This window comes from Melitaea cinxia, chromosome 20, assembly GCF_905220565.1.
Source record: "Melitaea cinxia chromosome 20, ilMelCinx1.1, whole genome shotgun sequence".
NCBI lineage: Eukaryota > Metazoa > Arthropoda > Insecta > Lepidoptera > Nymphalidae > Melitaea > Melitaea cinxia.
In genome coordinates this window covers 12558425-12571738 of record NC_059413.1, presented here as the reverse complement: position 1 = coordinate 12571738, position 13314 = coordinate 12558425, and the positions used below count along the sequence as shown (strand labels likewise).

The 13314-nt window shown below is 32.7% G+C and overlaps 1 protein-coding gene across 1 annotated transcript in view; it reads right to left on the bottom strand.

The window, feature by feature from the left end:
• LOC123663584 overlaps positions 1–13314 on the bottom strand; it is a 64687-nt gene that overhangs the window by 32484 nt on the left and 18889 nt on the right. Inside the window, exon 2 of the mRNA XM_045598254.1 lies at positions 6548–6670. Coding sequence (XP_045454210.1) covers positions 6548–6670 — 123 coding nt within the window. The remainder of the gene's footprint in view (positions 1–6547; positions 6671–13314) is intronic.

Below are 13314 nucleotides of genomic sequence, written 5' to 3'. Positions count from 1 at the left end.
TTTATGCTTATGACTTGAAACTGGGGATAAATCGTGCTCTTATATAACCTATAATACTAAACAGAAAAATTTCTTTTATAAATATATAAATAATTACTTAAAACTAAAAAAATCTTAAGTATATATATATATAATAACTAAAAAATATTATTAAAAGGAGTCCCTTAAGGCAAGGTTACGAAGATACTGGCAGCGTTCCTCCTTTGAATAGCTAGACTAATTCTTTGTCCGAAGTAGCTGCGAGCTCTTCGGTCTCCTGTGACGTCGAATAACCTTTTTGCTATTTCCTTAAAAAGTGTTATAGCGCTAGGACCCCACGGACCAAGGGTCTCGACACCGAATGGGACAAAATCATATTCGGAGCCTAGACCCCTGTATTTGTCTGATTTTTTTTTTCAGCCGCTTCACAAGCAATAATTACTATATTTAATTTTTTTTTATCTTTTGAAAGATTTCAGCTCTAAAATTAGAAAAATTACCTAAAATAGTAAAGACCATTCAAATAACTCGCACTTGTCAAGACCGGATATCGAAACGACCACTGTTAAAAAAAAACTAGTCTCATTAACAACTGCACTTACAACGGAATCGGAAACCAAAAATCAATGAGCGTGAGAAAAAACATTATTTATAAACATACATATAATAACTTTTTACAAAGTTTCAATCTTATCAAGATTTATTATACTTCTGTGAATATTATTTCACGAATTAAAATGGGATTGTATGTGTGTGTGGATAAATGTATGTTGGATACTTGTTCACGTAAACTACTAAATAACTAAACGGATTGAAATGAAACTTGGTACATAGATAATTGAAAAACACATATGCTTCTTTTATCCCGATATTATCATGGAACTGGAAAACACCCGGGTGAAACCGGATGAACGACGAAAAAACGAAACGAGGCGTTGACGCAGACGACGCGTTGGCGCAACAATCACAGCACTCGTTTGCGGCTGTTGCGCTGGCGGTTGAGGGTTCGATCCCTGCACATGACAAACATTTGTATTGGCCTGGCAAACGATAGATGATTGCAGTGGTCTGGGTGCTTATGCAGTCCTTGCCGGTCTCCCCACCGTGCCTCGGAGAGCACGTTGAGCCATCGATCCCGGTTGTTATCATGTACACCTGATAGCGATCGTTACTCATAGTAGGGAATATATCCGCCAACCCGTATTGGAGCAGCCTAGTAGATTAAGCTCTGATCCTTCTCCTACATGGGGAAAGCGGCCTATGCCCAGTAGTGGGATGTTATAGGCTGAAGCGTAAGCGTAACCCTAAAAATGTTAGTGACAGATCCTTAACTTTAGTAACCTTGTGGCAATGTTTCGATAGATAGTTATGTCTGTAAACGAATTGAATACCATATTTGTTGTTTTGTTTGTATAATTTTACATAACTAAAGGCCGGTTCCACCAGTTGTGGATAAAGTTTATTCTGCAAATAAGTTACGAATAGACTTTAACAGCAGGAGGTAGTATAGACCAAGAGGTCCTGTTTCTCCTCAATTAGTAAACTACAACTTTTAGATTCATATTTGTGAATAGAAATATCTCATAGATATAGCGGAATTCGATGATAAAAACAATAATATATCGAAACTTTTGTCACTTGGATACCGTCATCCGTCAAATACTGTCCACGGTAGTAGTCCACGGTAAAACAGGCCCTAATAGAACTTTTTTCAATGCGACCAACATAAACTTCATTAAAAAACTGGCCATTATAATTTAATTTAATCGCAGAAAAAAAGTCATCGTCAAACGAAATTTGAATGGAACTTCATTGAACGCGTATTAAAATTCGCTTCGACCCATTCAGTACCGGACGTATTGGCGCGAACGCCATATTGAAACCGCATTGTGCCCGCGCATAATTAAACCAAGTAATCTACCATATTAGCTCTTGTTCCTCACTTTTGACTCATCCTCGGCTTTTGGACTGTTTGCAAATTATACTCTATCCCTTTTTTCATGTTGGTATTTATATTTCCGTCTCTTTCAAATTTGCGAAACGTTTTCCGAAATTGGCTCGGCTATGTCGTTACCGTATGCGAAATGGCGGTTGTGTGTATTGAAATGAGATTGAAATAATGAAATAACGCACTATTATACGCATTATCTATAGTACTAGACTCAGTCCACAAATTAAAATTATTCTATACATAAAAATCTGACAGATAATTGTTTTCTGACCTATAGCGGAACTTTGCATCACTCAATTTCATTTCACATCACACAATAAATGATTTTCATTTCTAAACAATTTTAACAATAAAATTCTGAAAAGACTAATTTACATAAAATGAGTTTTTAAGGTAAATAATTGGTATGTCACAACCTTTTTTTAAAAAAAACTAATAAGTCTAATAACTAAATAATACTGCCCTCAAGTCGTGTTGTGTTCCTGTGGCGAGTATGATAAGGGTGGCCAGCTTCTAGGGCGACCTCGGCGACATGTTTGTTACGCGTCTCTGTTACAGGCGTTTATAATCTACGGTAACTGCTTACCATCAGGCAGACTTTATGCTTCTTTGCGATTACAATTATTTTAAAAACTTGCCTCTTTTTCAGATATAATTTTAAGCTAGGGGAGTGGTATTTTAAAAACTTTTTATATCATTGTCGACATAATGATTTTGTAATTTTATCAGAATCATATTAAACAACTGTACGATATTATTCTAACAAGTCAAGTAACTTCGTTACACATCATAGGACGCAAAACCTCACCACAACCGCGATAAATGTAATATATAAATATATATCAAGGATAGGAAAAACTGCGCAATAATGTATAGGTATGTACTATACATTTAAATTTAGCGTTGTTTTAGACATAAATACAAAAGTAATTTAAAATAAACATTAAAATATATGTCATTGTAATATTTGATTGTTAATATAAGAATGAGTCACAATAGAAAATCTTATTGCGGGCCGTAAGTCTATTTTATTGCATTCGATTTTTTTTTTCGTATTCGTATCAAAATATTGATAAAAATCGTGTTTTTTTTTCGATGTACAAAATCTAAAAAGACAAAAAATTCCTTCCCATTTTGTCACTATTAATACTTTTTAGAGATTACGTTTAGTCTTGATAACAAATGAATCAAACTTAACAGTATAATAAATTTAGTTTTTGTGAGAATGTTGTTTTCTAATGTTTACGCAAATTTCACTAATTATAATTACACAAATTCGGATTTTATTAAGTTTTTTAGATGCCTGACGTTTCGAATACTTTACAGCAACCACGGTCACGGGAGGATGACCAAAAGTTTTTTAAATATAATGAGAATGTTGTCTTTATTTTTGACAACCATGACAGGGTTTGTTTACCTATCGTAATAATTACTTATAGAAGTGAATTTTTTTTAGAATCGTAGAATTCGAAAATCGATAAAACAAAAATCCGTCACGATAAAGAAGCAAACACAGAAATGTATTGGAGAGCATGAGATATATACAGTATTTTGTGTTCTCGGAGAAATTAATCTACAATAGGCTACTTTTCAAAGTTTCACTTCTTCTGTGTGATTTGGAGACAGACTTTTTTTAATAATTTTCTTGCAAGTCAAATACAGTAAATAACCCTAAAAATGGCAAATAAAAAATTGCCGCATTGGCGCAACGGTTACAGCCATAGATTGTATACCTGTTGCGCTGGCGGTTGCGGGTTCGATCCCCGCACATGACAAACATTTGTATTGGCGATACAGGTGTTTGCCGTGGTCTGGGTGTTTATGCAGTCCTTGTGGGTCTCCCCACCGTGCCTCGGAGAGCACGTTAAGCCATCGGTCCCGGTTGTTATCATGTACACCAGATAGAGATCGTTACTCATAGTAGGGAATATATCCGCCAACCCGTATTGGAGCAGCCTAGTAGATTAAGCTCTGATCCTTCTCCTACATGGGGAAAGAGGCGTATGCCCAGTAGTGGGATATTATAGGCTGAAGCGTAAGCGTAACCCTAAAAATGTAAGTCCAATAACAGTTGCTCAATTAATAATACAGACTACTACTAATTAATTAATACGCAAGTCAAGACATTAGAAAAAACAGGAAAACGGAATAAAGTTGCTATCGGGTGTTATGTACGTCTCAATGGATGGTGTGTAAAACTATATGAGAATGTTATGAAATTATGTGAATTGATTAATTATATTTGATAAAATCTTACAGCCGTTCTCATCTATCTGTCTGTCACACAATTTATATGGAGCTTATGTCAAAATAATATCCCTAGTAAGCTAATTTAACAACCGCTCTGGTATAATCGTCTAAAGCACCGACTGTTTGCAGGTTCGTATCCCGCTCGGGATGGATATTTGGATTTATACAAATATTTTTTTCCAGTTTGGATGTCTCTATCTAATGATTTTTAATTTAATCGAAAGCTGATGTTTATCATGTGGTCACATTTTAATTTCATCAAGATCTGATTACAACTTTTTAAGTAATCTTTGATAACACGTTGACTATTTGTTGTTTGTTGACTAGTTGTTTTATTGTTGACTATTTTTTCGTCTACCTTCGTTGTATTACTTGTCGATGTAATTGAAATCGGTTTTTTTTTCGTTTGGGAGCAAAGACAATTATATTCATTTGTATAGATGTATAGACAAAGATTCATAAGTAATATTATTAGAAAACGTAAATTTCCTACATTAATAATAATAATAATAATAATAATAATAATAAATTTATTTGTGAAAAACACACTGCATCAGGTTAAAATGATATAAAAAGAAAAACACATTGCACATAATTTACAACAAGGACAAGGAAATACAAAGATGATGCAAACGTACAACAAAACAAAAAAAGAGATACAATATAAACTTATCGATTAAAAGTATTTAACTAAAACATTTTTTATATAAGTTCGCAGCATGTCTCACAAAAAGGTGTGACCTCAGTTTAAGTTAGGACTGTTAGTCCTAACACTGGTTTTCAGGACCACCCTAAGTTTTGTAATTAATTTTCATTTTGGCGGCATTCTGATAGATATATACATACACATGGATACATACATAGAAATCTATGGATTATATAAAATATTGCAAAACAATACATACTAATAAAGGAAAAGACTGCGATATGGACAACACAAAAAAGTACATTAAATAAATTGAAAAGTATAATAAATAAATTGAAATAATAATAACATGATAAATATATACACATAAACCTACTTGCTTATTATATAAACACATAATTATAAATGGATATATATGGGATTTATTAGGTTATATAGAAATACTGGCACCACAAGGAAAACACCTCCAGAATAAAATACTTATTATAGAAATGAGATAGATAGTTAACTAAACAGTATACTCGCATAAACATTAAAAAAAAAAGAGAGAGAAAAAAAAATAATTAAAAATTCACAGCTACAAAGAAAAAAAAAAAAAACTAATTTTTCTTTTGTAATTCTAATAAATACTTTTTATATTGACGCTTGAAGCTGGCTTTAGTACGAAGGTCACGCAGAGGAGGAGGAAGGTTGTTCCAGCACTTGGTTGCTGCGTATTTAAAGCCACCCCTAAATGCTGCCGTGTGGTGAACCGGCATAGACAGTGCGCAGCGAGTAGATCGTGTAAAATGTGTGGTGTTAATGTTTCTTGTCCATTCCAACCTCTCAAATAAATAGACAGGTACACCGTGTTTAATTATGCCAAACAGCATTGTGGCAAGATGTAATTGCCTATTTATTATCAAATAACAAAGCGATTTTGTAACGATTCAATAAAGATAAGCTCATACATTAGTGTTTACCTAAAGACGCCACTCACCTTATTGTGCTTTATTGTAAATACGTAACTGATAGTAATTTGAATGTGTTATTATGAGCTGTCAACAAGGACGAGGGACAGAGTGAGTCCCACATTGTCAGGTTATCAGTACTGTACAGTTGGGTATTTTCTTTTGTTACATACAAGGGTCTTTTGTACTTTCATAGTAAGCGAAATAGGTTACATATTATAAAGCATGCTATATGTATAGGTCGGTTATAAGGGCAGGGTTAAACTGTGATCATGTAACGCGCCAATCTAGACTATGTCGGAAATTGAATTTTTTGGTTGGCCGATAGAACGATTGTTGAATGTGCTTTCGACCACATATTATCAATCATCTATTTAACTTATTTCTATCTATCTATCTTCATATATTTCTCTATTTAACCTTTATCTAGACATCTTAACTTTTTTTTTAATGATTCAGTACAAAAAGTGTGCCAACGGAACACTATTTGGTACCGAAACAACTTTGTTCATTATATGTATCTTTGGAAACATAATCGTAAGAATACTGCATTTTTTTAATGAATACTTAAAAATAAAAATTTTGATCATTATTACATGGTAGTCAATCATTCAGGCCACATTTAAAGACTTTTTTTTCATTATAATCCTTTTTTAAGCTTAATTTTTGGAGCCATCTTTTTCAGTACGCACTTAACGTAAGTACTTTTTAACAAAAAAAAAAAAAAAAAAATCCAAATTGGTCTAATTTTTTAATTTTCTGTTAACTTACCTCGGAAAACGGTAACTGTGGTCGAGGATCCCTCCTGGGGGCGCGGTACTGTGTGATTCGGGGGATGACGAGGGGTGGTCTCCTGTCCCTCGAATACACATCGCATTCTTCAGGCGTGATCCACTGGAACAAACAGAAAATGTATTTTTAATTTCCATAAGCATTAATCACTTTTCTTTACAATTTCTTTTTAGTCCAATTTTATACTTAGTATTGGATATTATTAGATTAAGTTATACGAATACATTTTCACGTGTATTAGAGATCATTTTCTTCTTTAGTATCGTCGTGTTTACATAAAAGAACACTATAAAACCAAGCAATAGATGAATATGAATGGTGTCTTGACATATGAATCCCAAATATATATACTTATAATATAATTATATATATTTTATAAATATATGGTATGTTATGAAATAAGTGTTATTTTTTCTTAAGGAGTAAGCTACAGTCATTATTAATTATTTATTATTACAGTTCATTATAATTAGTGAAATTCGCGTAAACATTAGAAAACAATTAGGCATCTCTTCTTAACATTGTTATATGTTCTATTGTAATATCCAAACTGTTTTTGTTGAGTGATACTATTTATCGACTGTCCCTGCGTACAGTCTCGAAACTGAAAATTTTCTATTTTTTTTATTGCATGAAAAAACTACTTTTTATGAATATTTTCAAAAAAAAAAGAGAAAATGCTATAAAATACACACAAAATCACATTTTTCATGAGTTTATACTCATTATCGATACTTAACAAATCATTCAGCGTAAAAATGTAAAGTGCTTTTTTTCAATTTCGATATTATACGTAGGGACAGTCGTTTTGTCCTTCCGTATACTTACTATTTTAATACCGTTTGTTTCCAAAATAAAATAAAATAAATAAAAAATAAGTCTAACTGCATAATGTTAATTATTTTTGTATTCGTTTAAATATATTTTTTAATTTAGTCTGTTTATTTTCGTGAACACGATAATGAAACAGTATGTGTGTCTGTAGCAATGACATTTAAAAGTCGGAGGCCGGCTCTATCATGTCCGGCCGTTTGACGCTGTCTGGTTATTAAAATTAAATTTCCGGGTTCGATACGAAAATATCGATTTAATAATAATCATACACCATAATGAGCGAGTGCTTGCGAAATTTAATAAAAACCTTGAATAGAGTTATATTAAAATAGTAGTATTTGTAAAATTAATTAATAAAAAGAATGGAAAACGTAGTAGTATCGTGAAAATGAGTAAATAAGAGAAATAAGAAAACTAGTTTTAGCCTAGTGTACCTATATTTTGATAGTACAGCATAATACCGATATAAAATATATAAAAAACGAGTGTGCTTCAGACCACCCGACTGAAGTAAAACCTTTAATCTTCTCTTCTTTCATCTTTCTTCTCTTCTTCGATCTTTAATTCCATCTAACTTATATGTTTCACAACTTCGGTTCGCCTCGCCGATCACACATTTCGTAACGCTCTCGTCACTCATTCACTCAACGCTAAAAAAAGCTGACACGGCATATCTCGTACCACAATATTTTATTTTTCCTAAATATATAAATCTATTTTTTAAATCCTGTTATTCTGAGATACAGTTATCTTACTAGTTCAGATAACAGGTGTACTTTAATTGTGAACACATTTATTGATATCACCTTAATTGTAAAAGTGTGAATTGTACCTTTATTTGTTACGAATGAAATACTTTTTTTTTTCTTTTATAAAATCACTGTCCACAATAACTAACAAAAAAAAAAAAAAAAAACTATTTACGTAAGATTGCCGGTGTAGGTTAGGTGAGGACTGTGAAAAACGGGATGTTTGGCGCGAACTTTGGGAGTAGGGCTATGTCTAGCAAGTAGCAGTGGACTACAATAGGCTGAACTGACTGACTGAATGATTCGGAAGTTATGTACGTAAACATTTCAACATTTACCTTTAATTTACGTACATAGTAATATTTAGCACATTAACGCCGAGTTGCACGAAACAAAATTAAAATTTAAGTAGAGATTAAACTAATTTAATCGCAAGAATTGTATGAAATTCTTGAGATTAAATTAGTTTAATCTCTACTTAAATTTTAACTTTGTTTCGTGCAACTCGGCGTAAAATTGGGTAATAAATAAATCTCTCATCCGTTACCGGTCTAAGCTGTGAATGATTCATTGACGTTTTGCAACTGGTTTCACCACCCATCTAGTATCGGCAACCTTGACCCGTCTGAGGTGAGATGACTAAGATTCGATTACCGTTTTATGAATGAGCGGACTTAATTTGATTGTAGGCGTTTGAATATATTTACTTTGAATATATTTACATAGTATAAAACAAAGTCGCTTCCCGCTGTCTGTATGCTTAGATCTTTAATACTACGCAACGGATTTTGATGCGGTTTTATTTAGTAAATAGAGTGAATCCAGAGGTAGGTTTATATGTATAGTATATGCGTAATATAGTAGAGGAACACTGATAGTTTTTGCAACCGTGCGAAGCCGGGGCGGGTCGCTAGTTAGTAATAATATACAAGAGAAAAATTGTTTACGTCTTTTTAGCACCGGATATTTAGGGTATTATAGATTTGGTGGTTTTTTTAGTTGACACTTACATCTTTTTTTATAATTAGTATTAATTATAATGTACATTATATGATCCAATGACAGCGTAGCCATCTACACAGCGGGTGATCGAGGCAGATGGCGAAAACTAATCCAGGACAAGACCCTTCATAGACATCACAACCCTCAGCAATAAGGAAAACGATGCAAGGAGGTGAAAATGTACATTATTTACAAATAACCACTTTTAATATAATATTAGGTTTTAAAATGCTTTTCATGTTTTTATAGGACCACTTGTATCTATTTTGATATAAGTTGTCGCCGAACTAAAGCATAAGAAGAAATTAAGTGTTTTGTAACTTGTATTTTCGTTGCTGGAAGTCACCTTTTCGAGGACGCATTGGCGCAGTGGTAAAGCAACTGACCGGTACTAGCTACCGGTTTAATCGCCAATAATAATAAATATTTGTATAAGCCATACAGATTTTTATCGTGATATAGGCGTTTGTGATTATGTCGTATGTTTTCAGACTTTCGATTACATGTTACAGATTTACTACTGGGTTCCGCTTTCAAAGGTTTACCTTATTTATTTAGTTTTAAAGAGAATGATTTGGTCACGTTACATTATTCCACTATCAATGAGTAATGCAAGAAATTCTCCTAAAACATCCAGTCACCTTCAGACAATATAGAGGATATTTTCCTATTTATGTACCTATCATCTACTAAGAAATAAATTCTTCAAAAATTAGGTCTTAAAATACCTATTCTATGCGAATTTTAAGCCTGAGATATCGTGGTTAAACGAATCAGCCCACTACCACCTTTATTAATATCTTATTCAGCCCGAAACATCCCACTGCTGGGCATAGACCTGTTTCTTCATATAGGAGAAGGGAAGAGAGAGAGAATTAATACGGCCAGGAAAAAACGATAATAATTATATAATTAGCGTTTGTCTTGGAATAGAAAAGCCATATAAGAATTGTTTTACAAATGATAGTTGATGTAACAAGACAATATGACGGCATGAGTAACATGAATATTATTTAGATACTAAAAAAACTTTACGTATATAAAAAACCATACAATTAATTTATGTAATATGCACTTTCGAAACAAATACGTCATAGAATAAAGACTTTTATTGGCATTGACATAAAAGCCAAATTTCTTTGACTTATTACGAAAACTCCTGTTGTCCTTAATTTATCTCCCCGATACTTGATTCCTGATTGACCTCAGAGTCAATGTGAATGAACCACTCATTCATTCATTCCGTCTCTTTCTAACAAATACATAATAAGCAGCGTGCAAGCGAGATGATGATAACGCCGGAAACGATGGTAATGAAATATAAATTGTACAATGAAAATGACCGAGATAATTGTTCGAGACGCGTTTAATTTAGACGTGTGATAAGTCTGTTAGACTGTTTGTCTATTTGTCGCTAGTTCCTTGTTCGCTATCTACTAATTTTATATGACATCTTTATAATTGTTATAATTATACATATGTAGTTGCGCCACGCGGTTTCACCTGTTTAAGTTCCGATCCCGTGATAAATATCGGGACAAAAAGTAGCCTATGTGTTATTGTAGATGTCCACCTATCTACTTACCCAGTTTCATTAAAATCGGTTTTGTAGTTTTTGCGTGAAAGAGTAACAAACATACATACATCCTCACAAACTTTTGCATTTAAATAATATATAGTAGGATAGAATAATCGGTAAAAATATCTAGCTTGTCATTTCTTTGTGATATTTTGCTTCCAAACTTCCTTAATAAAGATACAAAAATAAAATTAATATTTTTAATAGCTCCGAGGTTCTCAGAAAGGCTCGACTGAAGACGCCAATTCTGTCTTAAACAAACTGTGACTAAACAAAGCACTACTATGAACTCCATCTACTACAGTGACCCATTGCGAATAAGTTCAAATTTTATTAATAAAATGTATTCATATAGTGTAAAACTGTGTTAGTTATATACTATTTTTACATGAAAACATAGCTGTGTCTATAGACAACAACATTGACGTCAAAAATGTTAGGTAAATATCCCATTTTATGTCTAAAAGAGCTTCTGCCTGCGACTTCGTCCGCGTGGAATAGGAACAATTCTGTCATACATGATTTTTGCAAAACTTTTACTGTTTACGCACGGCACGCAGCTCTCAAAAGGAAAAAAAAAAAAACGATTTTGAACTATTCTTCATTGGTACTCCGCTTCTATTGGTTTTAGCGTTATGATATATAGCCTACAACCTTCCTTGATAAATGGACTATCTAACACTGCTGAGATTAGCGCGTTCAAACATACAAACAAACAGCTTTAGCTTTATAATATTAGTATAGATATCCATGGTTCAAGATATTTATAGTTCTTAATTAAGAAGAAGCCAACCGATGGCGGGATAACCATCAAACTGCTGGGTTTGAAATACACAGGCCGAAGACGCAGCGTCTTCGGTGCGATAAATCCAGTCCTGCGGTCACCAACCTGCCTGCCCAGCGTGGTGACTATGGGCAAAACACATGAGTTCACTCCATATTTGGCGCGAACTTGAGGAGGCCTTTATCCAGCAGTGGACTATATTAGGCTGAATTGATGATGATGAGTGATGAATTAAAAATTACATTACACTTAGCGATCAAGAAATCGTTAGACAAGAACACAGCTACAGTGCCGACAAAAGTTTTCAATTTCAAAGAATTTAAAATACAATTTCTAAACAATTTCTCTAAGAAACTACAACACACAACTACAAACACATTTAACTAAACAACAAATCATTGAAATCTATTTCTTAAAATGGATACATAAATAACACAAGGTATTTAATTATGCGTTTCACAATATTTTCCGCGCATAGATTAACTGAACACGTTGGAAAACTAATTATCATATAACTAAATCAATGCACCGTGACGAAGGCAAGTTACATCCGCCATTTTGAATTTCATTTGAATCGCGAAAATTCTGCTTAGGTACATCGCAATGTTGTTGCAAAATGACATTTATGCAATTTTTGATGAATTTATTTTTGTGTGTTGTAAAAATGTATCGATTGTTATTAGTTTTCAATACTTATATTTTTATGAAGATGGAGTGTTTTATTGTTAGTCCTAAAGTTTGTTTTTGATACGCCTTTTTTTTTAAAAGAAGACGAAAGGAGTTTTTATATATTAATGAAATTATATAGAAATCCACTGACAGAAATAATATATGTTCATGGCACTATAGTTGTATTTATATCTATTACTATTTATTAAATTTTAACATTAAGACAAAAATGTCTTAATTTAAGTAGGGTTCAAACGCACTTTTAATTGTTATTTCACAGAGTATATTAAATTTAATAATAATAATAATACTCTTTATTGTACACCATTAAAAGAAACAACAGAGAAAAAAAAAACATAAAATGAAAGATGTACAAAGGCGGTCTTATCGCTGAAAGAGCGATCTCTTTCAGACAACCTTTGGGTATAGGACACTAAATAGAAACTGCAGTTAGGAAGTAAACAAACGATTGGTGTGCGAATTAGAATACTCGAACAAAGTACTAATAGACAATATATAATAATAATAAACATACATAACACTTACATATATAAAATACACATATATATATATATATATATATATATATACACACACATAGTAAATATATATTATATCATACAAAGACGATATAGGCGATCATGACGTGCTTAGTGACAAATAATGTAGTTTAAGGTATTTTTTGAAGGAGAAGAGAGATTGAGCTTGTCTAATAGGAAGAGGAAGAGAGTTCCAAAGTTGGACAGCTTTAACGGAGAAGGAGTTAGAGTAATAAGAAGTGGTATGAGACGGAATTTTAAGGATTAAATTGGTGTCAGATCGAAGGGAAAGATCATGGGTGTCGCAAAGAAACTCAAAGCAACACTCAAAACTAAATTTTTTTATCAATTAAATAGTATATATTGTTTTCTAGCGTTTACGTGAATTTCTTTCATTATAATGATACAACTTTTTCGGATTTTATCGTTAGGACGTCTGACACATCAGTCCTCTCATGACCATGGTTACTGTAAAGTATCCGAAATGTCGGACATGAAAAAAACATAAACACCGCGACAAAATCTGAAGAAAAGTTGTATATACATACAACCGATTCGGTATATAGATTCTGCTGAGAGGAATCGTAAAG